This window comes from Cibotium barometz, chromosome 30, assembly GCF_041138505.1.
Source record: "Cibotium barometz isolate CiBa-2024 chromosome 30, ASM4113850v1, whole genome shotgun sequence".
In the NCBI taxonomy this organism is placed as follows: domain Eukaryota; kingdom Viridiplantae; phylum Streptophyta; class Polypodiopsida; order Cyatheales; family Cibotiaceae; genus Cibotium; species Cibotium barometz.
This window is the reverse complement of record NC_141075.1, coordinates 38,648,106-38,675,503: the sequence shown is the minus strand read 5'-3', so window position 1 is coordinate 38,675,503 and position 27,398 is coordinate 38,648,106. Positions and strand designations below refer to the sequence as shown.

The window sequence follows — 27,398 nt, the reverse complement described above, 5'->3', positions numbered from 1 at the left end:
AACAAGTAGGCATATAGACATTGTTGTGGACCAAAGGTGGTTAGCTTTAAATATTGGTCATAAAGATTGTATTGATGGCTATTGAATGATATATTTTGGATTCCTTAACATACAAATTCGAGATTATAACTTTAAACAACCAAATCTTCATAGGCATGGTAGTATGTAAACCTCTACTAGACTTAATTCTTTACACGTTTAGCATCGACTTGACATGTGAACTATTATGTGTAAACCTTAGGACATATGAGATAGTATGTACATCCCCTCCCAAACCTTAGGACATATGAGATAGTTTAGCATCGACTTGACATGTGAACTATTATGTGTAAACCTTAGCACATATGAGATAGTATGTACATCCCCTCCCAAACCTTAGGACATATGAGATAGTAGTATCTGTAAACCTTAGCACATATGAGATAGTATGTACATCCCCTCCTAAAGATAAAATCACAAGTGCAAGCAATTACATCATGTGCAAGCGTACCTTTGAATTTGGAGGCTAACATATGACAATGTCGTGTGTGAAAATCCTCTTCGCTAGGGTATGAAGTAATGTTATGAAAAAAGCTTTCCATGTACTTGATTTTGATAAAATATAAATTATTCTTTAAACATGGATATATATAAGGTTATAAAAAAATGACCATCTTTTCGTTTTCAATATAAAGGCTTCACACCTCCTTGTAAAAGGTTTCATTTGGGGTGCTTCTAGGTGCCTGGAGGAAAAAGTTATAGTTGGGGTACTTATAAGCTTTTCCCATGGGCTATGTAAACCACGCCTTTTTGTCATAAATGCTTTTCCCAAATATTGGCCTTACGTGCCAAAATCGGCAAAGTTAAAAAACACTCTCGAAAGTTCACCGTCTAAGTAATGAACAAACCTGATCAAATCTTGGCCCGTGGGATGCAAACTCTTTCAATCATTAGAACACCCTATAATTTCTCATGCGTGGTAAATTGTGTCGTGTGGGGAAAGGCTTGGCCCATGGGATGCAAACTCTCCCAAATCTTGGCCCGTGGGATGCAAACTCTTTCAATCATTAGAACACCCAAATCTTGGCCCATGGGATGCAAACTCTTTCAATCATTAGAACACCCTACAATTTCTCATGCGTGGTAAATTGTGTCGTGGGGAAAGGCTCTTAAACATTTGCTTAAGTGATTGTAGAAAGAGTGTGTGAATGGATTTGTGTTCATTTGTCACATATTTTGACACCACAAAAACTCTCTCGTGCTCTTAAACAATCACCAATCACCCATAACATAGGACAACATGAGATTGTATGTGTAAAACCTTGTAGTGGCCACATCAACATGCATAGGAGACCCTACCCATTTAACTCGTGTGAAGCTTAATGTATTAAAGATGACTCTTGGACACACGTTTGGTCTCTCATGTGAAAAGAGTACACACATGCGACCCAAAGAAGAAGGAGAGTTATCCTTCTCACTATGCAGAGGTGGGCTCCCACATGTATTTTATGTGTGTGGGCATTTATCATGACCAGCAGCATCTCTTGCATTTATTTGGACAGGAATGGTTGCTTAAAGCACCCAACTCACACATGTGGGCAGGTTGATCATTTAATTCGTCAAAGGATCTCATCATGTGGGCAAGCTGATTGCTGCTGCATTTCTTATATTTTGGGCAAATGTGAGGTTTAGTGGGCACTTTTTTGGTTCTTGGAGAAGAGCCATGGCTTTGGGCTGGCTGGACTGGGCCTCTGCCTGCTTCCACGTTACCTCAGAGACCCTCCTGCAGCGCATCTACACGTGCCACCTGCCCCAGCGCCTGCCCTTGCCTGTGCTCACCGACTTCACCTGCATCATCACCGGTGCCACCAGCGGAATCGGCCTTGAAACTGCAAAGTTAGTATGAGCCCATCAAATAAAAACTTACAGAGGTCGCTAGATTCTTCGAATACTCAGTTGTGGTATTGAAACAGATTAGTCTCCTTGCATTTTAATCGTCTGTTTTAAAAATCTACCATGTAAATCTACTAAAAACAAGAGAGATTCTTTATTTATCCAGCTGTGGTTGTTTTAATTTCCCTGCTTTATTGTTTTTGATTTCCCTGCATTTCGTTAAAATTTACTGTTTCTTAAAATATTTCTATCGTTTTTGTGAAAAACAAGTGTACCGTTGAATCGAAAATCAAATCTGCTGTCTTTTTTCTGGAAATTTAATGGCTAAAAATAACAACTATAAACCACTGATGTATCAAGCAGAGATTCTTTATTTTTCTGAAAAGACTTGTCAAGCAGAGTTGTAAATTAGACAAGGTTTACCGTATCATTTTTCTTGCATATTAATGTTGTTTTGAAAAACATCATAATTTTTTTCCTAATAAAAAATACATAGTTGTCTTGAAGATTTTTAAATTTATTCAAAATCAGGTACATTCATCATTATAAAAAAATTCTCATTATTTCATTGTAAGTTTAGGTTGGCCTTGAAACTGCCAAGTAAGAAAGAATCTGAATACATCACTGCTATATGTGCATATTATTTTTTGGGCATCAAAGAAGATGACAAGGTTTTTTTTGGCTAGAAAACTATAGCTAGATTTGTCTGCTTGAGTGTTTCTCATGGGTTCTTGTTTGCTTGTGTTAGACAACTGGCTGAAGCTGGTGCTCATGTTGTGCTAGCATGCCGCAATACTACGGTGGCACAAGCGCTGGTACATGAATGGCAAAAGGAGCGTCACCATTTTTCTGGTCCACTTGATGTGGAGGTCAGTGTTATGTTTTTTAGGTTTGTTTTGTAAGGTGTTGATAACTTGTACGACATAAGTGATCACACATCGTTGATCTAAACGTCTGTTAAAGTTGTCTTTTTCTTAAAGATTCAATATCTACCTGTTTATAGATTGATGGAACTTGGCCTCTAGCAAAGCATTGTTTTATAGCCGAAATTGCACATCTAAAAATAAATTTTTTATTTGCACTGGCAAACTTTAACCCTTAGAAAACTAATGGGATTCTTTTTTCCATTACTTGGCCTATGCCTTGAGCTGACTTGTATTCTTAAGGGGTTTTGAGGGGACTCGCCATCGCGAGCTTATGCATGAGCTAGGAAGAGCAATGTGGGATTGCGAAGCTATTATCAAGTCAAAATGGAGTTGGTAGATGCTAGTGGGGTAGAGGGGGTTTTCACGCAGTCCAGAATCTAATAGGTTTCAACTGGACCTGAATCTGCAATCATCTCTTTCCACATGCCACTTTAGCACAAATGAGGAGCTTGAAGCAAGGTTCAATACCAAGGGTGGACCTTCCTGACGAATCTTTGGAGACGAACCGTAGCCAATGCATTGTTTGGGATGGATGGATTAAGTTTTGGGAATTCTTGTGTGGGCATGTGTGTTCGCAAGTGGCACATGGCATCTTAATAGGTCTAGCTGCATAATGGATGCAAGCTGCACAGGAGGTGACTTGGTTTACTTGAAGATTCAGAGGCATAGGTTGTAACAAAGGGGCATCCAAAGAAGGGACTTGTGATGACTATCCAAGATTGCAATAATGCTACTTTTTCTCTGAAGCTACCGAGCTATTCATAAAGGCATGTTGGACTGAATAGATAGTAGCAACTTTGTAAGTGGCCAGAAGTGGTCTCCTTGATGAGTATGCATTGGAGTCAGGGCCTTCAAGAGCCGTGGGCTGATTAGGAATCATGAAGCACAAGTATGGGAGCTGTAGGCTTCTTTGAAATTCAAAGAAACATTGAGTCCTTGTGGTTTTTTGTGCTTATTGAATTGATCTGTGATAGTCTGCTTTAAGGAGTAGTCAGTTAATTTATGACAAAGTGCATTGCAATGCTGTCCCGTGGCTGAGAGGGAATGGGCAATTGCTGGAAAAAATGAGTGTCTAAATTTTTGGCTCATGAGACACTATGGACATACTTACCAAGGTTCCCTAATGGGTCAGCTACTATAAAGCACAAAATTGAGAATAGAGAGATGAGGAAGAGAGAAAGAGGAATGACTTGATTCTCTATCCGCACACCCCCCCCCCTCCCCCCTTCTTCCTCCTCCTTGTAGATCCTTATGTGGTCACAATTTGGTACCTGCCTAGAGGCGGCTTGGTCTTCTCGCCCAAAAGGCATTACATCTTCTCGCCCAAAAGGCATTACAACTTGTGGCTGCTTTGACGACCATAATACCAACAGGGCTTGTAGGGATTTTGTCATGTGTACCATTCTGCAGCTTCTAGGACAGGGCTTTTCTGATGGGCCAAGTGCATGTTGTGAGCCCTAGTGCAAGGGACAAGTTGCCAGGCGCTGTCTAGGTCTAGGGTCAGTGTCCGTCATGCTTGTGGCACGAGTCTGTGTAACCCTCTTTGCAAGTTGTATAATGTTGTACTCGCCAACCGGGTACTTATTAGACTATTTGGTTAGGTGAGCGGGAGCCCAAGTGTGTGTTGGGGGGCCATGGGCTAGCCCATGGACACCCTTGGTGTGGGCTGATGGAGGGCGCCTATGTAAAGAGACTTTAAGGACACATCTTTTGAGAGCAATCTTAGGGCCAACCCGAACTCTTGATGCTCTATATAAGAGCAGCCAGCCAAGGGCATAAATTATCTTGCAACTTGTGGGCTCAAGGGTCAGCCCTCGCATGAAGAGGTGATTGGCCCTTGAATAGCTTGCATAAGGGGAACATAGAGATATCTTCATCATCTGAAGGAGAACATAGAAGGCTGTCCAGCCAGCCTGTAGCCCTAAAACGCAGCTCATCAAGAAGGCCATCTCTGGAGCAAAACACACAGCACATAAGCGGCCTACAGCAGCAAGAAAACACCGCATGATACCCCTAAGGTGCTCCGAATGAGCCCCAAAACAGAGGTTCCATTTAGCCCAAAAAAGTCCTCAAGGTGTCTCTGTTCATTGTTTAGTGGACAGCCAATAAGTCAATCTTCTACTTCATTTACATCTTGTAATACATAAGCAAGGTGTCTGTTTAGCCCAAAACAGTCCCCAAGGTATCTCTGTTTAGTGGACAGCCAGTAAGTCAATCTCGTACTTTATTTACATCATGCAATACATAAGCAAATACACCTGGCATACAGGTGAGGGCCCTTAAGAGGGTGGTTGGGACCCAATCGGGTGTGCTGTGTGCTACCTCCATCTCTCTATCTCTCCTTTATCATTTTTGCAAATTTCAGCAAGCACTTTAAACAATCTCTTTTCTTTTCCATTGAAAGAATACGTCCACATAAGTGGCATCACACTGGTATCAGAGCTTTGACTCTGGTCAAAGAGTGTGCCAAAAGTTATCTTCCTTGTGTGATTGGTTTTCAGGCTCCGAGGGCACATCCAAGTACCGGGGTCCGGTACCCATCTCTTATAGGTGGTTGGTTTACTAGCCTACGAGGAAAGCCCCTGAAAAAGCCTTCCACACCCTTGGTGGATGGTTTAGCGCCTGGTCTTGAACAGGAGCACTCCCCCACCATGAGTAACCTGGAAGACTCAGCCTCACCACGGGAGCAGCTCACTACTCCCCTTGATTCATCTTCTCCCACGGACCGTCGTCCTTCTCCCATTGTCTCTTCATCTGGACCCGAGGCTTCCATGACTTCTGTTTTTCCCTTTATACAGCAGTAGATGCAGCAGCAACAACTGCAAATGTAGTAGCAGATACAGTAGCAGCAGGACATTTAGAAGTTACTTCTTGCCATCCTCTAGCTTTCTGCCTAGGTATCCCTGCTACATCGAGATCCGGAGGCCGATAATCAGCAAAAAGCCATGGAGTTGGATGTAACATGTAGAAGCTTACAAACAGGATTATATTTTAGATAATGAATATTCAGCACCTTGGTTCCTGACGATTGCACAATGTAGCGGAAGTAGAGTGCGAGAGAGAGAGAGAGAGAGAGAGAGAGAGAGAGAGAGAGAGAGGAGAAACCACAATAAAGACACGGTAACCCGATTGGGTCCTAAATACCCTTTGCAGGCCCCCACCAAGGATGGTGTATTTGCTTTATTGTGTGATAAGAAAAAGACTGACTTCTGGAGATCTTCCCCTGGCTGTAAACCTTCAGCCTGAAGATGACCTGGCTCTTGACTTCAAGTTCACCTTTGCGTTATGCTCCCTTTGGCTGTTCTGGCCCTTGGAACACTTCAGCACTTTGTGAATTATGAGATGAATAAAGCCTTTGGTAAGCCATGCTTTTATACTAATCTATGTCACTGGTCGGTGGGTTCTAGAAGGGATCGGTCTGAAGGAATAATTCCCATGACCTGTTTTGGACAGCATAAAATATGTACCCTTTTCCTATTATGCTGGCCGCCTTGCTCTTGCCGTTGCACATGGCCTGGCCGCCCGGCGCCTACTGTATGGCTGCATGGGTGCTGGCCGCCTACTGTGTTGGCCCTTTATGGGCTAGCTGACTGGCTGCCCAGGCCTGGTAGGGCTGGTCGACTGGCTGTGATTTATTTCCCTCTCTTAAGGAGACACAATCACATGTGCAAACAACAACTCATATCCAATGAAAGAAGTTGGTAAGGTTTTCCTAGTCCCAAGAAAGGTGCATAGTTATAATAGAAAGGATGCAACAAGGTAGCAAATGGCGTGGTCTGCAATAGGCGAAGCCAGAGGAAGCATTCCCTGAGGGTATGTACTCAGAACCAGCACATCATTAAGCTCTCAGATCAGTTCTAAAGGCCTAGCAACATGCATGATTAGTTACGGTAGGTGACCCACCTTTATGTTAAGGGTAAGGGAAAAGCAGGCATGGGGACAGCAGTGGAATAGATGCTCAATTCTTCAGCAAGACTTGGAAGTGGAGATTAGGAGTGAAGGTGATCAAACAAAAATATCAGACAAAGTAAAGTCAGTTAAAGTAGTAGGGCAAATTTGAAGTCAGTAGCAGTCCAGGGAGGAAGGATGATAGAGTGTCCACCTCGTCATCAAGTTCAGTAGAAGGGAATGTCATGTGCACGCATGTGTCATGGCTAATTCTCTGCATGAACATCTTTAATCCTTGATTAATCATCAATTAATTCAGCATTAAGGTCAGTAGTGGTAGCATAAGTACCATCATCCTCAGTAGCATCAGAAGCATCATCATCCTCAGCAAAAGCCTTAGCTTCATCAGCAGGATCATCACCATCACCATCACCGTCATGGGACTAGATGACCTGTTGACAACCAATAGCGCCAGCAGAGTCATCCCCTACTTGCTGGCTTCCTATTTGGTGTCCTATTTTAGCCTCTAGGGCTGACCATGTTAGTTAGAGGGGCTGGTCACCCCTCACTCATATTTTACCCGTATTTATTCCCCATTTTATGGTCTTGGGATTTTCCTCAGTCGTGGAGGTATTTATCACTAGTCGGCTGTCTTCATGTAGAGGTATATATAGCCGGCTTGCCTCCCTCATATTTTACTGTTTGCCTAGCTTGTCTAGCTGCAGTCCCTCACTTATGAGGTTCTCCCCTCTTGCTCGGGACATGTATTCCTTTTGGTGATGATATTGAGAGCAGGTTCTCACCTGTGTTTCCTCTCCATCTCCCTCTCTCACTCTCTCTCCTGTGTTTCCACTTTCCCTTCTTCCGCTGCACATTCTATCATGGTATCAGAGCGCCGGTGATTTTCAGCGTTGGATGCTCCCTCCTCTACCTCTTCATATCTGCGTTTTTTTCGCCCCTGGATAGACCTGCGTTTTTACGTTTTCAGCAAGGGCAACAGCACATAGGTTTGCTGCGTTTTTCTTCAGGTGGCTGTCTACAGCAGTTCTCAGCATTCATACCCCCCCGCCCCCCCCCCCTTTAGTGCTGGTCGCCTGTTTTGTAAAGGCCAACAGGAGCATGTTTGCTGTTTTTTTCTTCTACTGGTTTCTGATGCTGATTTGCTGATCCGAGGCTTGGGTGTACCTATTTCTTCAGTAGGAGCATGTTTGCTGTTTTTTTCTTCTACAGGTTTCTGATGCTGATTTGCTGATCTGAGGCTTGGGTGTACCTATTTCTTCAGCGTTTCCATATTCAGCCCCTTATACCTCTGCGTTTTCAGATTTGCAGCCATGGTTGCTGCGTTTTTTTTGAACCGATCTTGCTGGTAGCTCTACCTTCAACTGGGCTTCATCTGTTGGACCTGAAGGTACCTTCTCTTCAGCGTTTTTCCTCATAGGAGGTGTGGACACTGGTTGGCCTGAATTTTCAGGTTTGTAGCCCTTTTTTGGCTGCGTTTTCTTCTCCAGTGGACACAGATCACTTGCAGCTTGATTGGATTGTGGCTTTGGAGGCAGTTTGGTACTTGAGGAGGATTTTGAATTTCTGATTTCAGTCAGCGTTTTGCTGATTTTGAAGCATCTATACTTGTGTTTTGTTCTTGGCCTACACAGTTTCCCGGTTTCTACATGTTCCTTGCCTTCTGTTGGCGGTGGAGTGCTATTTTTGCTGGATAGCAGTGTTTTGGCTGCGTTTTGCTTCCCACAAGAGTTTTCTACAGAGGGGGTCCTTCTCTATCTACTTCACTTGAGGATCAGTTTCGGGAGCTCTGTTGTATCTGTGGAGACATTCTTCTTTGACAGGAGTTTATGGAGGAGAGCAGTGATCTTTTCAGAGAGCAGTGATCTTTTCAGAGATCCTGAGCAGAGTTTATTTTGTCCGAGCTTGTGTTCTTTACAGTATTTGCAGAACAAGGAGGGTGTTTTGCCCTTTTGCGGTGTGATCCTTTCACATGGATCTTTTATCTGTTGCTGATTCTTGTGATCTGGTTCTACTTCTGGAACAGTCTTCTGCTATTCGTGATGCTTTTGAGGACTTTATTGCCACTGCAGTTTATATTCCTGCTTCCCTTCCTCATTGTGAGGAGTCTACCTCTGCCTCTCTTTGTGATGCTTTTGAGGATGTCCCTCCCCCTGTGAGTTCTGATGGCTTGTTTTGGAGGATGGTTTTTTGGACACGGTGGGATGCTTTGGATCTGTGGTTGGTAATCGTGTCTGTGGCACAGTGGTACTTCCAGAGTTTTTTGGATTTGGATCAGAATCAGGTTGGGCTTGTACCAGTCCGACGATATCATTTTTCAGAGGGGGATGTGGAGTCCTTTCATCTTGCGATGCCCACCTCAGTGGCGTGTACTTATGTACAGCATTGGCAACTCATGTTCTAGAGTTTGAGCAGATGGACCCTATCTTTTCTACATCTTGCGATGCCAACCTTTTCAGAGGATGCTTTTGTACAACGTTTGGCTACTCTTGGTACAGAGTTGGAGCAAATTGACTCTTTCCTTTGAGGGTTTCAGTGAGGAGCAATTTGCTTCTCCCAGGATTGATTATATACAGGATTTGATCTTGGTTTGTTATGAGGTTTTTCATACCTTCTCCAGGTTGGATACACGACATTCGACTTCGGGGAGTGTTCTTACACTTGGGTTTGGAACCATTATTTGGAGCAGCACGCCGCAGCCTATATGGTTGTTTTCTTCCAGAGGAGCAGTGTACCTGGCAGCTTGTTTAGTTGCTTTTGTAGCTGAGTTGCTGAGGAGATTGCTTGTGGAGCTTTCTTGGTACGTGTTTCTGCAGTCTTTCAACTTTGATCGAGGACGGCATCTTTGGCTTCTTGGATTTTGCTCAGCATTCGGTGCTGAGAGGGGTGTTAGACATCATCCCCTACTTGCTGGCTTCCTATTTGGTGTCCTATTTTAGCCTCTAGGGCTGACCATGTTAGTCAGAGGGGTTGGTCACCCCTCACTCATATTTTACCCATATTTATTTCCCATTTTATGGTCTTGGGATTTTCCTCAGTCATGGAGGTATTTATCACTAGTCGGCTGCCTTCATGTAGAGGTATATATAGCCGGCATGCCTCCCTCATATTTTACTACTTGCATTGCTTGCCTAGCTTGTCTAGTTGCAGTCCCTCACTTACGAGGTTCTCCCCTCTTGCTCGGGACATGTATTTCTTTTGGTGATGATATTGAGAGAAGGTTCTCACCTGTGTTTTCTCTCCATCTCTCTCTCTCACTCTCTCTCCTGTGTTTTCACTTTCCCTTCTTCTGTTGCACATTCTATCATCTAGACAAGAGGCAGTAGCAGCCATAATAGACATGGCAACATGGTGGACAATATTTAAGGCTAAGCACATAATTAAATGAGATTTAATCCTTGCTTCATGTCCACAACAGGTTGACAGGCAGTGGGCACTGGTAGTTGGCCGACTTCATCCCTCACATATATATAAGCAAAAAAGCATAATTCAGTCGTCATCAAGTTTATTTAGCATTCATTAAGTCTAGTGTCACTAGCCTGGATATTTCCCAGTATGTAAGGGGTCTGGTGGACTCCAGGATGTCTAAATATTTGAAAAGTACAAGCTTTGGGAATGGGAGATTATCCTAGAATACAAAGGACCACACTTCTAAAATTTAGGAGAGTTGCTATTTTTGGCCCGACTCCGATGGAAATTCTGTTCGCGTCATTACATTTGGAATTGAGCAGATACCAAGAGTTGGCAAAGTGTCTATGACAGAATGTCTACCAGTTGGGATATTTTTAGAGATAAAGTTTATGGAAAGACCCATCTCGTAGATTGGGACATGTGGCAAGAAAGTGGACCAAAGTGAGACAAGTGGCCTAACACTTGTTAGAAAGTGGATCAAAGTGAGACAAGTGGCCTCACACTTGTCACTTCAGCTATTGTGTGGCTCTCCACTTGTCATTGTAGCCTTCTCTTGCCATTTTAGCTCATGGGAGGTCCAAATCTATAAACTGGAGCCCTCTCTCTTCATTAAGAGAGGCTCTCTTGCTGCACACTAGCCTCTACCACTGTTACAGGCTGCCCTAATGATGGCTACTCTCTTTCTCTCTCTTGAAGGCTGCCCATGAAGAATACCGGCTGTTGGGGACTGTTTTGGAGGCTTCCATCGCGAAGAAATACTGAAGACAAGGGTATTTAATCATTTATTATGATTTCTAGCCATTGTACTTGTTGTACTAGCCCTTGTACCGGCGGTACCAGCTTCTGTACTTGCTGTACCACTCATTGTATCGGCTGTACCAGCTTCTGTACTTGTTGTACCAGCCTCTATGCGGTGTCACACGTGCAAGCTCCATTTTCAGCATTTGTGGATGTTTTGTCCAGCTTTATGTTCTATGCAAAGTGATGATGGATATGTGTTAGGGTTGTGGCCATGTTTAAATGTTTTAATATGCATTGATGGTATCAACAAGTGTGTCAAAGGCCCTAGTCCCCTGGGCACTGTCGTCGCGAGCTACATCTAGCATTAGTAGAAGTCATGTAGAAGGGACTAGGGGTCACCCCAATGGGCTGACCAAGGCCTAAAGCATGTACAAGCATTTATGCAACTTCTTTGTACCATATTAAATACAAGAAAACCTTGACACCAATCTCTCTCTTCTTTTGTCTCTTTTGTCTTAATTATGTTTAAATCAGTATCTTGTTCTTAATCAAGCTTAGGGTTGTAGATTAGTATAGCAAAGGCTTCCGTACATGCAACACGTTAGCCCTACAAGGAATAAGCATAACAAATTTGCTAAAACGATCAATAATCGTCAAACACTGCGTATTACGCTTATCTGGATTGGGAGGCAAGTTCGTCACAAAATCCATCGAGATATCTTGAAAGAGTCCTTCGTGAATAGGTAAAGGCTGTAACAATCCTATCTTCTTCCCACAAGGAGCTTTCACTTTTTGACACTCCAAACATTGTTGCATATGAGTGAACACGTTGCGCCTCATTCTTGGCCAATAAAACTACCTCTCTAACTTCTCTAAAGTCAAGTTCATGCCCCCTATGACCACCAATAACGGCATCATGGGCATCATGGAGAACAATTGCCTAGAATTGTTTCAACATACAAACATGACCTTTGTAGAAAAGCCAACCATCGCATATCAAGAAATGGCATGGTCCTTTGGTGTCCAATGCTTGTTTTCACCGTGTACCAAATTCCATGGAATCCGTGTACTTGTGCTTCATTTCATCTAGTTTGTATCAACAACTTCCGTCCGTGTGGATTGGATGTGGGACATGGTTCCTTTCCTGCTCAAGGCGTTGGCCACTGAGTTGGCCTTGCCTGGAAGATACTCGATCATTCTACCAAATTGTTAGAAAATCTAGTTCCAGTGGTGTTGATGGTCACTCCAATTTGCGCTTGCCATCGTCTTAAGTTGGAACCGGCCTTCAGAAATCTGATGGGCGGTGAAACAAACACTCGCACATAAAACACTTCAACACCATTGAAGACCTAGAAAAGGAAAACAAACAAGTGGAGCTAGAGTGCTCCTGCAAACCGCACACGGACACCGATTGGCCCCAAAACGCAGTGGCGCCCCTTGCGGTATTTCTTTAATTGATTATAAGAGCTTTGATTACAATAAGGCTTGGAACTCAGTCGTCACAGTAGAACTCTTGAAGCTTGCAAAGATCCTGCATCATGGTTTCATATCCACTCGGCATCCACAAACAAGTCCAGCCATTGTTAACCTCAAAAGGCTCTCACACATTGAGTCCTGCATACAGAAGTCTTCTCCCATGATCAGGACTGCCACAACCATCCATAGCCTCTCACCCTATGAACAGCATCACACCCTGACACATCCAGTGCTTCTACATCACAACACAGACTCCCAAACTGTCTCTCAAAAGAGAACTCGTATCACAGCACAACATACCATACAGTCGACACACCTGTCTACCTTCCAAGGGTACTACTTCTATGTTATATGGATGTGGCACACATGCAAGGGTTGACTTGCATTTTGTGGATACCACACTTTTGGCTCTCCCTTTCTCTCTCTCATTTCTGTGTGTGAGCTTCTCTACCCTGCACCTAACCCTAATGTGCAGGTTTGTGTGTGTGAGTGTGTGAGTCCAACACCCAACATATCCATCTCTGTCATGGATTCCTTGTCCCCTGCCCAATCAGTAGCAAGGCTGTACCAAACATGTGTCCATTCCTGTACCTTCTGCCTGCATGTGATCTATCTCCTAAAAAACATGTTTCCTTGAGAAACCTACGACCTGTTTCCACATGAAACCCTTAGGCCTGTTTCCCTTTGAAACTTCTGTCCTGTTTCCATACAGAACCATTCATGGCACCATTCAACAACAGTGCTAACAACGGCGTACATCTAGTTACCTATTTCCCCATGAAACATCTGGAAACATAGAGATGCCCATAACTGTAGGTCCCTTTGTTCCTTTCTAGCAGGAAGAAAACAATCTGCTCCATGAGCATGCAACCATGCAAGCTTGCTTCACTCCCATGCCAAGAAACACATTCAAGTGACCTGTACTTGCAGTCAGAAACCCAAGTACAAAGTGTACTTGCAGCCTAGCAAAACAGCTCATAAACAGTCTCAAAACATTCCCAGCTGTGCGCCTCCTTCCAAGAGAGATTAAGATAGCGCATGCTGCCACTTCAGCCCACCAGCCTTCCCCTGAGAAAAAGCGCACACATGCAGCTGGAGCCGGCCAGTTGCAAATAGGTAAAGAACCTGCTGTTCAGTCCCTATGTACCCCTGCAAAACTGCCCGACAGCCTGCTATTCAACCCTACTCCTCTGTTCAGCCCACGTGCAGTCCAGCCACGTGCAATCCAGGCTGACAGTCGCCCGAGAGAGAGAAAAATTCACTCGGGCCTGTTTGAACTGCAACGCAGCCTTTTTCCAGAGAGAGAGAGAAAACATACACTCTCCTCTGCTGCAGCCCTGTGCACCTGCAGTCCAGCCCACCTCCTGTCCTGCAGCCCAATAGTCGCCAGACAGAGAGAGAGCACATGTTGTTGCCAATCCAGCCCGCCTCCTGTCCTCCTGCAGACCTGCGCAGCTTTTCACCAAAGAGAGAGAGGAGAGACCCACGCACTGTTCAGCCCCTGCCCACCAGCCTTCTCATGGGTGAAAGCTCCTCTACGTGTAGCTGCAACCGACCATCACAAGAGAAAAATCCCCACGTGTTGTTCAGCCCCTGCCCTACTGCCTTCTCAAAAAGCACATGCGACTGAAGCTGCAGCTCGACTCCCTCTAAAAGAAGTATATGCCCCCATAATAGCATAAAGGCCACGATTATCCCCTAAAAGGGGTTCTTTTATTTTTAAAGGCTTTTAAACCTTTGTCCCCTCTAACCCTTTGTCCCCATGGGTTATGAGAAAAGACTTTACTTACTTGGCCCCCTTCACACTTGGGGTTGGTCACACATGGATTTACTTTTTGACTCCAATCTGATGCCATTCACATTGTCCACCATGTCCCCGTGCACACCTGCATACTGTCCAAAGAAAAACACAGGGTCGTGACATACCCCCCTCTTGAAAAATAGCAAGCGTCCTCGATTGCACTCAATGGCACAGTAAGGCATCTTATGAGCAAAGACTCCCCATATGACAAAGGCAATGTCCCTCAAGTGCATTTGGGTGATTCATACAGCACAATAGGCCACACTGTCACATCAAAGTGACAAACAACTCTTGCTCAAGAAACCACTCTTGCTTGTTCCTTCAGAACCTGCAGCAAAAGTCTAAAATCAAGTGGAAACACGTTACTGTGTTAGCCAAAAACAAAACCATGCATCATTCTACATATGACACACATATGCATGATACATATATGCATTCGCAAACATTATGCTCCTCAAAATGCTCTACCTACTCTAAAGTAACAGTCTAAGGGCTGCTCGCAAGCCTTACGCCCATGGGCATCCCGCAGGACCCACGACTGATGGTACAACATGAGCATATGAAAGCACTCAATGCATCCAATCACTGCATCCACTAAGTACTTCCCACATATGTCTCATGGCCATCCCGCAAGAGTCACACCAGTGGTGCATCCATGAACATAATAAAGCACTTGATGTATCATACCAATATACATGCAGCACACGACACAATCCAGAGTATTACCCAATGTATTCTCAATGGTACCAATATCCAATGGCACCAGAATACAATAATACCACAAAAAGTGTATGCATACATGCACAAATAGAGTTCAATCCATACATGAACCAAACCAACTCTAGGACTGCTCGCAAGACTTATGCCCTCCATAGAGTCATCCATAGTTGCAGTTATAGTTCAAGGTGCGCGTGACTATGAACCATACTCAACCATCATCTCCTCTAAAAGAAGTATATGCCCCCATAATAGCATAAAGGCCACGATTATCCCCTAAAAGGGGTTCTTTTATTTTAAAAGGCTTTTAAACATTTGTCCCCTCTAACCCTTTGTCCCCATGGGTTATGAGAAAAGACTTTACTCACTTGGCCCCCTTCACACTTGGGGTTGGTCACACATGGATTTACTTTTTGACTCCAATCTGATGCCATTCACATTGTCCACTATGTCCCCGTGCACACCTGCATACTGTCCAAAGAAAAACACAGGGTCGTGACATAAGCCAACACAAAGCCTGGTGATCTGTGCGAACCTCAAAGTCGCGCCCTTAAAGAAAATGTTTCCATTGTTTCAGGGCCTATATCACCGCAAGGAGTTCTCGGTCATAAACCGAGTAGTTCTTCTCTGCAGGGATCAGCTTATGGGACATGTAAGCTATTGGATGCCCATTCTGTTGCAAGACCGCTTCGGTAGCGATGTTACTCACATCGATGATCACTTGAAATGGGTAATCCCAGGAGGCTAATGCTAAACAAGGACCCTAAGAAAATGCAACCTTGAGGTCCTTGAAAGCTTGTAAAGAGGGGTCATCTTAATCTTTTGGCTCCGAGTCTTGATCAGTTAAGTCAAAGCTGTCGAGATGTGGGAAACATGTCGATGTGGATGGAATATGGCTGGCAAATACCCACCAACTACCTAACGTCATATACTATTTTCGAAATCTCCCAATTAAGGATTGTTGCCACCTTTGTAGGGTCTAATTGGATGCCTTTGGCAGCACTGATTATATATATATATATATATATATATATATATATATATATATATATATATATATATATATATATATATATATATATATATATATATATATATATGAGGTAGTGAACCTCGTATAAATAAAATTCCAATTTCTTTTCATTGACATAAAGCTCGTTGCTTTCCAAAAATTTCATCACTTTTGTGACATCAATCTCGTGTTACTCTTCTGTAACTGAGAAAATGAGTATGTTGTCCAAAAAGATAAAGACACACTTTCCTATCAGGTCCCATCATCGTGTAGTTAAACGTAGCTGGGACGTTGGTTAATTAAAAGACATGACCACGAACTCATAGTGGGCCCGCTCAATTCAAAATGCGGTTTTGGGGATGTTCCCGTCCACAATTGTCACCTAATGGTAGCCAGTTTTGAGGTCAGTTTTTGAAAACACCTTTGCTCCATTCAGCCTCTCTAAGATATAATCAATGCGAGGCACATGGAACTTGCTCTTCATCGTCAGCTTGTTGAGCACTCGATAATCTACGCAAAGCCGAGAGGATCGGGGCTGCGAGTGGAGACACGCTGGATCGTAGTTGACGGTCCCAAGTCCGTCTCCATGGCCTTGCTCAGGTGGTATGGAAACTTACTGCAAAACTTGGGAGGAGCTCAATTTTATGGTCCTCCGGTTTGGATGGGGAAAGTTTGGGAGGCATGTTGTCCTGAAGAAAGGTCTTCTAGAACTGGTCATGTAGGGCCTTGTACTTCTCCGAAGCACTTGTCACTGTATTGGTGGTCTGAATGTAGAGATCATTGCACACCGTGCGCCGGTTTGAATCTCTCGTTTAGCCTGGAGATGTCCAATGACCGGAAAGTTAGATTTACACTTAATGATCACAGGAGCCTTTGACACATTTCGGATAATCCGGAACGTGTGTTGGTCCCCATCAATATCTGGGGTGAACTTATGAACCCAATGGATCCATAAGATTATGTTTGCACCTACAAGAGGGGCAACCATGAAAGTCCGCTCAAATTCTGTGCCTTGGATGACTAATTTAGTCTGGCAAGCTGCAAACTGGATGCTTGTTGTTATGCTTGTGCTAAATCCCTCCACCTTCTTATCTACCAAGGTCAATGAAAAACGGGCTCATCGATGACCTGTTCCTTGACCACGTCCTCAGTAGTGCCGCTGTCAAACAAGACATTGACTCTTTGGCCACCTATGTAGCCAAAAGTCTTGAGCAATTTGTTACGCTCATACCCCGGGTCATGGTTGCATCTCCAAGCTCTTGACTGACAATGGCGCTAATAACCGAAGATGTGGGAGTTGGAGGACTAGTGACAACCTTGGGGGTCGGTGTGGGAGGCTGGCTCACCATGGCAGCTGTTGAGGCCCGGGTGGTAGTCTGAGGAGGGATCTTCTTAGGGCAAACTTTAGAAGTGTGTCCTTTTGTATGACAAAAGAAACATCGCCCCTCCTTTTTGTATTGTTCTTGCTCTTCACGAGTGATCTTACCACATGCATTATGCAATGGATACATCTCCCGTTCTTGGAATCTGTAGATAGTAGGTCTCCCTGAGCATGGAACTAGATCAATGGGAGGTCTTCCCAAGCATGGAACTAGCTCAGTGGAAAGCCTAAACTGGTTCCCTGAGTCCTGACAATGGTTCCATGTCTTTGCCACACTACGGGTGACACGTGGCCTGGCCTCTTGTAGGTGATGAAGTCCTGGCCTAAGTATGGGCGACACGAAATTCCGTGGCCTCCTATACTTTGGCATGAAATAGGGGAAGACCACTTGGGTGGACAAATGGTCACAGCTCGTGCCTTGGAAGCTCTCCCTTCCTTGGGTCAACGCTCTCAGTCTTGGATTGCTTTCACAACCCTAGGTGATTCTACCTTGGCCCTAGCTGAGGTTCCCATGAACATTTCCATCGCTTCTAAGAGCTTATAAAATTCTTTTTGAAGCTTTGCTTGCGATGCTTCTACTTGAAGTTGTCCTTCTTGAAGCCTTGCAAACGAGCCATGCTTCTTCTTCATGTCGAATCTTCTCCAATAAAGCCTTTCTTCCTTGCCGATGCCTTTCTTTCATGTTTTCAAGGCTTTTTCATCGTGGATCGAAGTGAGAGAGTGTCCAAAAGAAGCCTTTTCTTACCTAGGTTAGACCTAGGCTAAGTCTTTTGCACTGCCTACCCTCTTGCTACATGCAAAATTGGCTGAAACCCATAAACGAAAACCCTAATTTGGTTTTTTCACTTTCCACACTGAATTTAGCAAAGGTCAACAAAACCTGTCATAGAACAAGGTTTTGATGTAAATTCCAAGGACTCATACATACAAGCCAAAGGTAAAGATTGCAGATTATGTGGAAAAAGCAATCACTTGGAAAAGGATTTTTTTAGCCTAAATCCTTGTGGCATGTTACATGCGGAAGCTCTGAGAGTCTTCTGTCAGCCCTAAACACCATCTAGGACATGCTGATGCAAAAATGCAGACAGAAGGGAGAGAGAGAGAGAGAGAGAGAGAGAGCTGGAAATTCAGTATTTCATATGGTACAAAAAGGTACATAATCCCTTGCAGCCATGGGCTGCCTTCTGGAAAAGGTAAACAAACCCTAACCCTAGTCTATGTCTAGACGAGGAGTTGAATGAATAAAACAATGAGCAATTATGCCTATTTATAGGCCTGAAAGTGACCATGTGAACTGGCCGACTGTTGGTCGGCCAGCTCTTGGACATAAAATAAACATACGCTGCAGCCAACGGGATTCCTCTTCTTCTGTATACTGGCCGACAGCCCCCACGTTCTCTACTGGTCAACTCTCCTTGCCAAAACGCCATACCATGCTCCAAATCTGGGCTTCTAGTGAGTCTTTATCATGCTGCCTCTGTTAGATTATAACATCTCCAGAGGGCTACATCACCTTTTTCATGCTTGTATTGGCCATTTATGAGGCCCTACATTAAGTAGAGATTATTCAATATTTTTCTACCATTTTTGGGGTATTTTTTGGCATTTTATGTAGCATTTTTTGCTACAGCCATGTTGTTGGCCTGCAATAGATGGCCGACCAACATCTTGAGGTAGTATGTAAGGGCTGGCTCCCTTTCCCTCCATTTATCTCATTTTTCAGCATTCAGTTGAGGTCATTAGCAGCTGCTACTGCTTCTCACCATTGTAGAGCACCTACAGGCTTCCTTCCTACTCAGATTTCAGCAATAAACATCAGTTTCCAGCATTTACAGGTCTTTTCCTACATATGTGTTTTATATTTGCTTCACTTTCTTTCATGGTATCAGAGAAAAACGCTGACCTGTGAGCAGAAGAAAGCTGCGTTTTTTGTTTTGGAGCAGAGGCTTCGACAGTTTGCTGCGTTTTCTGCAGATTTCAGTGTAGAAGGTGCTGCGTTTTCTTCCGGGAGCAGAGGCTTCCTCAAGAGTGCTGTGTTTTCTTCATGTGACACTTGGGACTGTTGTATTTCTGAATTTTCAGCAAAGATTGCTGATTTTTCTGATTGTTGAAGCCCTCTTCTAGGTGCTGAGGATAGGGAACTACATCTTGGAGAGATCCTCTTCCTCTCCTTTCAGTCTCCCACCCTCCCTCCCTTTCTTCTTGCTGTGCACAACCTAAGAGGAGGACTTGATGATTTTTTTTCAGCCCCTTTCTTCAGAGAAGGTTTCTTGTTAGAGGACATGGCTTCACGAGATTTCTTCAGAGAAGGTTTCTTGTCAGAGGACATGGCTTCATGAGATTTCTCTACAGCTGCTCCTTCTCGTGTTGATACTCCAACACCATCACAGGCTGGATCCATAGGTGTTTCCTATTCCCAATCTTTCCTCCACAGGTGTTTCCTATTCCCAATCTTTGCTCTCTGAGTTTCTCTCATCCAGGTCTTGCTTCCACTCCTACCACATACCATCCTACAATCCTCTCCAAGTGACTCCATGAAGCTTTCCGCAACCAACTATCATACTTGGTCTTTCTACACTCAGTTGTTGCTGGAAGGAGCCAGTGTGTGGATGGCTATCTCCACACCTCACTTGGTGGGCCCTTCTTTGAGAAGCATATTGGATGCTCGAGCTCGTCTTATCATCATCCATTGCATGACTCCATCCATACAGGCACAATTTGTCTCCTCTCGGAGTAATGCTCATCAAATGTGGACAGAGATCCAGAGGAGGTATGGGAGAGTTTCGACAGTGAAGATTGCCAAATTGGAGTCAGATGTGGAGAAGCTTGCCATCACTGAGTCAGATAACCCGATTGAGAAGATTGGAGAGTTTTCTGGTATCAAGCGGCAACTTGAGGAGTACAGGAGCACCATCAACAATCCCATCCATTAACTTCTTGGTAAGTTGCCTGCTTCCTTTGATTCTTTCAGGGATAATATTTATTTTCGTGATCCTCTCCTCTCTTTTGAGGAAGTCATGAGGTATCTCCACGACAAGTGCATGCTTCGTGGAAAAGGCATGTCAGAGTCTGCTTTTGTTGCCTCTGACAAGGGCAAAGGCAAAGGCGGAAAAGGGAACTCCAATAACAACAGCAGCAACAACAACAAAAACAAAGGCAAAGGCAAGGGTAAATAGGATTCTAAGGAATCCAAGGACAAAAGCAATGAATGTGATTATTGTGGCAGGACAAGTCATACTGAGGCTTGTTGCTTTGCTCATCATGATGATTCTCGAGCAGCAAAAGCCAAGTATAAAGCCCAGGATGCTTCTAAAGCATCTGACAAGGACAACACCAAAGATAAAGGCAAAGTTTCAGAGGAGGGATCTGCCAAAGTTGCATACATGGCAGTCACAAATTCATCCACTTCTTCAAAGGATTCATTCCTCGTGATGGTTTTAGGACTATGCTTCACAAAGTTTATGTGATACTTTTCTCCTTTAGCTTCTTCATTGCGTGACTTGACAAAGAAGAAGGTTGTCTTTTAGCAGAAGGCTTTTTATAATTTGAAGAAGACACTCATGTCTAGCCTTGTGTTGATCATTGTGGACCTTCAAAGGGCTTTCGTGGTTGAGTGTGGTGCTTGCGGTGATTGCATTCGAGCTGTCTCGAATCATGACAAGTCTATGAAATTAGGACAACCATGTGGTTGCCTAAGGGAGCTGTCGGTTCTAATCTTGTCATGTGCATGCCCAAGTAGATTTGCACATGGACATGCTTTTCCCTTGTAGCCACTTTTTAGGCAAGGTAAGAGATGAGTTTGAAAGAGTGATTGAACAAGAGGAGGTGCTGCTTTTCAATTTGAAGGATCACCAAACACAAAGCTTAGAGCTGGTGGCAATATTATCAGTAGATGTCCAGCTGAGTATAGTCTCCAAGTTTACCACAGTGTTGAATGATGTGGTCATTAAATATGACGTTTGAGTTATTAGAAGCACAAGATAATGTATTTGGAAATCAACACAACTGCTGGAGTATACAAAAGCTATTGTGTCTGAAGAAGATAGTAGTTTAGTCAATTCACGTTACCTCAATATACATTTTTGGATTCACACTTTGGTAGGCAGTTAATGGTTGCGCGTTGTGGGTGCCTTATCTCACAATTACAGCCTCTTTTGTCCCTTAAAAGATTAGGCCCCACAATGGGGGCTGATTCCTATGCTAAACCCCGAGCCTAACTAGTAGCCTAGCATGACACATGCATCTAATTAAAAGCGCATGTGACAATTATGTGTTCGTTTTGGATTCAAGTAAGCTTTCTTTCGAGTGTGGCATGCCTCTATTCTCAATTGTGTGACTTATGATAAAGAGCTAAATGTTAAGTGGAGTCCCTCAAGCACTGAGACTGAAGTTGACAAGAATGATTTGAGTCTATAAAAGTAAGGACCTTGTCTGATGCAGTCCAGCCAAGCATACCTGTGCTTTTAAATGAATTACAATGCTTCTTGTAAGATGGTTTCTAAGATGGACAATGTTTTGGTTTTTATATACTTCAGAGATTCTTGGTATATTTAACTGATTCATCCCTTAGCATCAAGGATATATTTTGTTTTCTTGGACCTTTGATGTAGGAGCACGATGATGCTTTTGGATTTTTTTCCTTTTTTCTTTTTGAAACAAACTTAATGGCGTTTTGATGGTAAAGTCGGAAATTTTTCTTTTGCATACACTTAAGGTGATGGAGCTGAATCTCCTTTCATTGTCATCAGTAAGGTCGTTTGCAGCTGCTTGGGAGGCCCGGCAAGGTCCCCTTCATGTCCTAGTAAACAATGCTGGCATATTCTCCATGTCGGGTAATGGATAATGCTTTTTTTTGGTTTTTTTCAATGCCGTGGAATTGTTCTCTGCTTTGTGATGTGAATACGGTTTTTCATCAGTATGCTTGTGGGGTCTTTTCAGCTCCCCAGAAGTTTTCACAAGATGGACACGAGGAACATATGCAAGTTAATCATTTGGCACCTGCTCTTCTAACAATGTTACTTCTGCCATCGTTGTTTCGAGGTGCTCCTTCACGGGTTGTGAATGTGAACTCAGATGTAAGCGAGAAAAGGTTTTCCTTTTCCTTATGATTTTCGTTGGTAAAATCTCTGGTGTTGTTTTGATTAGATGATGCATTTGGTTTTGTGGCAAGTGAATGAGGCACTAACAAGATGTTTGGAATTGCCATTTATTTTATTTCCTTTATATGTGGAAGTATGTTATTGGTTGTGACATACAATTTTTTGAGTTGCAACCTGTGGATACCACCATCTTTTTGCAGCAGTTTGACATGATTGGATTATAACAAACAATTCAAATTGGCCAAAGTTTGCTTTTAAGGATTGTATCCATTGTAGCGTGTTTCATTCTTACAAGAGTTTAGACGCAGGGAAAATGACTAAGTGATAGATGTAATCATACATCCCACAATATGGCAATGAGTACTTCTTTGTTTTTAGTTAAGAGCTCATGCATGGCCTTTAACACACAAGAGGTGAAGACAGGGGAACACACTATATTCCGTTGTCCTTGAAAGAGGTTGCTACTGAGAGGAATTCAGCCCTCTATGTGCAGTCATTGAGAATGGGCACCAGAGATGTGTGTCTCTCTCTAGTTGCATGAGATTTGTAGGCATCGAGAGGAACCTTGCAAGAGCAAGTGAAAAGATACCATTTAGTCACTCCTTACCTCTAGCTTTTGAAGAATTACTGAGTGCAGAGTGTGGAAGACGTATGAAATCAGCCCACAAGACTGCCCAGTTAGAGCTTGGATTGAGGTCCACACATTTGAATATTTTGCTGCATCTTGCAGACCCAAGATCTGTTGAGCCACATCTACTACCTAGAGGATATCATACAGAGAGCACTCAAAAGGGCACCACATGGAGCCTAAAAGAGACAGTGAGCTGCATCCTGATGTCCATGTACTTGTGTCAGGATATGTTGGAGACCCACAACACCCCACAGATCTAGGATTTTTTAAGAGGAGACCTCAAGAGTTAGAGATAGTTAATAGGGCACCACATGGAGCCCAAAAGAGACGGTGAGTTGCATCTTGACGTCCATGGACTTGTGTTGGGACATGTTGGATATCCACAACATCACAGGGATTTAGGATTCATTTAGACGAGACCTCAGGAGTGAGAGAGTCCAGAGGGGCATTCACATGGAGGGCTCACTATCTTTTCCGTCAAAGGCTAAGGTTCTCAGCTACTGGACTTAGGCTTAGGACACCTTGGACTTCCACAACAATCCCATAGATCGAGGATTCATCTGGAGGAGGCCTCAAGAGACAGAGGGGCATTGTGAACACATGGAGGGCTCATCATCTTGTCTGCTTAAAGGTGAGGTTCTCAGCTACCTTTCGAAACTCATGGCTTTGACATGGAGTGAGTGTACAACCTCAGCATAGGCACACAATCCCACTCAATTTATGACTGGCGCACCCCCAATGCCCAGTACGAGGGTTAGCTTGAAGTGTGGGAGTAAAGTTGAGACAACCGCATTGAAGCTACTCCTCTACTTCCTCAGCTTGTTAAACCCATCCCTTATACAGTCTGTAGAGTTTTTTTTTTCAGAAAAGAGACTTCTATTAAGTAATATAAATTCATACAAAGGGAGTTCTCAAACCAAAAGATCTGGAGAGCTCAACCAATCGGGGGCACTATGCTGCCATAAAAGCCCCGTAGGAGTGGAGGAGAAGAAAATACCATAATTCTAATTTCATAAATCTGCTGCGTTTCTCTAGAAGATCTATGAACGATGTCACTCCATATACTGCAGATACACTGGGTGGCATAAACATGAATACCCCCGAAGGCCTCTGAGCATCTGGTCTTCCAGATATGCCATGCCATGATACTAGCAATAATCTCCCAAGTGGTGTCAATACTCAGCGGAGGTGGTCCACGGGTGTGTATCGTAACTGAGGGATATCCTGAAGCAAACCTCTCTCAGCTATGCCCCTGCGGACAAGAATAACAGGATCTGTATCAGTACCCTCAAAACATAGTCACAGGAGATGGCCGTTCAGCCCCTAGAAACGTGTTTCTCTGTTTCAGGACCCCATCCGTTGCCATAGGCGTTTCTCATTTCCCGAGTGCTGTTGTCACAGGAAACGGCCGTTTCCACCCCTAAAAACTCGTTTCCCCGTTTCCATTCCTCAAACGTTTCCGTTCCTGTTTCTCGTTTCTGGTGACTATTCCTCAAAAAGCAGCTGTGGGCCAGACTGAGTCAACTATGCAATATCTCCCCAAGTAATATAGATAGGATCACTCCTCAATCTGCCCAAGAGCTGGGTTATAGATACCCAAATCCTCTGTGCTCTTTTGCACTCCCATAAGCAATGATGCAGTGTCTCGGATGGAACTGGGAATTTAGGACGAGAGGGATCCACGCCAAAAATATATGCCCATTGGTTGGTGGGCAACCGACTGTGTAGAAACAGCCAGAAGTAGTAGGAAATCTGGCTCCTCCTGTACGAGTGCTAGAGTCTCTGCCAGAATCTCCTCTGAATGGGGATTGTAATGTCATACGCCTCCTAGTGAGGCCTAAGAGTGGGAACACTCTGGGTTACTCCAAGCATGAGCAACTTGGCATTACACACAGTGTAGCTGAAGAAAGGTATAGCTGCAGGGATGAGACCCGAAAATCTTTCCAATGAGTGTGGTCTTGACTTCTTTATGAAAATGTGCCTGTAAGGTCCTACGCTTACTTGGGAAAAAAGGATTGTTATTGTGATTCGTGGCTGGTGGGGGTGAAAGATGATTGGCTTGGGCAGAAGCCATAAGGGCGGGCGGCCGACTTGAACATGGTAATTTTTTTTTCCATATGTTGACATAGACAAAGAAGCGGGAGACGCAGGAGGGGAAAGAAGTTTTATTCAAGACCACTGAGAAAGCTCTGGAAAATCTGAAGGGTGCACTTCAGGCCTTTCATTTGCAGGTTACAGCAGCAGCTCTCACACACAGGCGCAGCACACGACACCCATCAGCTCTGAGTGAATCCAAAAAGCTCTCAGCAGCCTGGTCACCACATAGATGCAGGTGTGGTGAATGGTGATGGTGGGGCAGATTGTGCACAGGTGAGTGCGCAGCTGGACAGATGGCGGAGGTGAGCTAGAGGGTACGTGCCACAGGCAGGATCTTTTTCTATATTGGGCATTTGACTGCTCACCAGTACACTTGATTGTGTACGCCTGTAGAATTCGAAACCAAACTCTCGAGCAGCTACCACCACCCTGCTGCTTAGATTCGCTCAGATAAAATCGATTTTGCCCCGAAACGGTCTGTGTGCCATCAAGGATGAGTCTGTAGTGGCCCCAATGGCATGTTGAACTCTGTGCCACTCACTGAAGCTTTGCCCAAACTTTGGGTGCTTAGTGGCTGAGCCCTATGCGCCCGCCCCTTCCAGCCTGTCCCAGCAGTCTATTCAGCAGCTCGGCCCAACAGTCTATTTGCTTGATCACTCGTTCCAGCCTGCTCCAGTGGGTTCAGCATTGGGCTTCAGCAGTCGCCCTCAGCTGCTCTCTCACCCCCGTTCTAACCTGTTTGAACAGGTCTCAGTTTGAGCTTGCTGGAGTGCCCCATACTGAGCAGGCTTCAACAATCGACACACTTGCAACAGCAAGCTCCTCTTCAATGGCTGCAGTGGTGGTGCTTATTATGCTCACTTCAGCTGATGATGGTGCCAAGAACTTCACTTTTTTAAGGGTGAAGTTCAAACTTTAATCTTACCAATCTCTTTCACATTCTAGGCTCTATCTTGCCATTTGCAATGGATGTGGGCATTCTTTCCACATCAAGAAAAGTGCATATCACGTGGTGAATTGAATGGCAACCTTGGTCTCATAGGCATTTTGGACTCTCTACAGATGCTCCTAAACATTTCTTTCTTTCTTTCTCTCTTTACGTCCTTGCTGCCTGAATTGTGTTTCACCTCTTTTACTGAAAAAGTCAATACGTATTCTAGCATCATGTGTTTATATTGTCATGTGTTTTCGTGTCTAGATGCAATGTTTTGGAGTCGTAGATCCAAATGATTTAAATATTACAACTGGGAGAAGAAAGTACAGTAGTGTTGCCGCATACTCTGGAAGCAAGCTCGCCCAGGTTTGAACACTTATGCATTTGACTTTGAATGGAACTGTGACTGGGAACTGCAGGCATGTCTGGGAACTAAGATTGCTTCGTGCCTTTTTTTTTGTTGTTTTTTTTTTTTTGGGGGGGGGGGGGGACTTGAAACATGTGTACCAGATTTATTTTAGCAGTGTCCTTGAGAATAAGCTGCCCAATGAGTCTGGCATTCATATAATTTGTGTCAACCCGGGGATCGTGAAAACAAATGTGGTATGACAATCACTTTCTCCTGTAGTATCGAAAGTAGTGTGTGAGGACCCTGCTTTCAAACATGTTATGGCCTGGTTGCAGACAAGGACGCTACCCAAACTTGTGCAAGCAACATATCGTCTCATAGGATTCTTCTCTCTGAGCTCTCTTGAAGGTAGGATTTCTAATTTTAATTACATTTTTTTCACAAATCAGGCATAGGCACAGGCACAAGCACACACACGATTGACAAGCTCTTCTCTTCCTGATTTTACAAATTGACTTAGGGGCAAGGAGTGTACTCTATTGTGCTACGGATCCTCAGGTGCTAGAATATGCAGACAACTTAAGAGCTGAAGGATGGCCAGTGTGTTCTTATTACTCATCCGATTGCAAGCCAAATGTAACCACTAGGCAAGCTCAGAATGTGGGTGTGGCCTTCAATGTGTGGGAGAAGACTAGGGAGGTTATTGGACTTTCGAACGAGCTTGTAGAGAAGCTACTTGGAGGTGAAGACGTCATGCCCTATATAAAGGAAGAGCTTCTTCCATCAACAAATGGTAAGTAGAGCAGGAAAATGCCAGGTACGTCATTACAGATGGGCAGTGAAAAAGTCGTGGGATGCCGCTATATTTATGTGTTTCAAAAGGTGGCTCTTTGTAGTTTTGAATGTGTCTATTGGATGTAACAACTTCCTGTCATATGGCATGTGGGCTTTTGGCTATTAACTGCTAAGCATTGGTATATTTATCTTAAAGAGTGGAAAGGCAATTGCCTTCAAATTTTGGAAGAAACAAGAGTGTTCTCATTGA

At 43.9% G+C, this 27,398-nt stretch overlaps 1 protein-coding gene across 1 annotated transcript; it reads left to right on the top strand.

The window, feature by feature from the left end:
- Positions 1–1,552: 1,552 nt before the first annotated feature.
- On the top strand, positions 1,553–27,398 carry LOC147621463 (dehydrogenase/reductase SDR family member FEY-like). Its single transcript, XM_086824204.1, has 8 exons — positions 1,553–1,875; positions 2,621–2,741; positions 21,958–22,075; positions 22,182–22,318; positions 26,269–26,370; positions 26,515–26,607; positions 26,689–26,761; positions 26,874–27,398. The coding sequence occupies exons 1-8, from the start codon at positions 1,703–1,705 to the stop codon at positions 27,152–27,154; spliced, it is 1,098 nt and encodes a 365-aa protein (XP_086680330.1). The 5' UTR covers positions 1,553–1,702; the 3' UTR covers positions 27,155–27,398.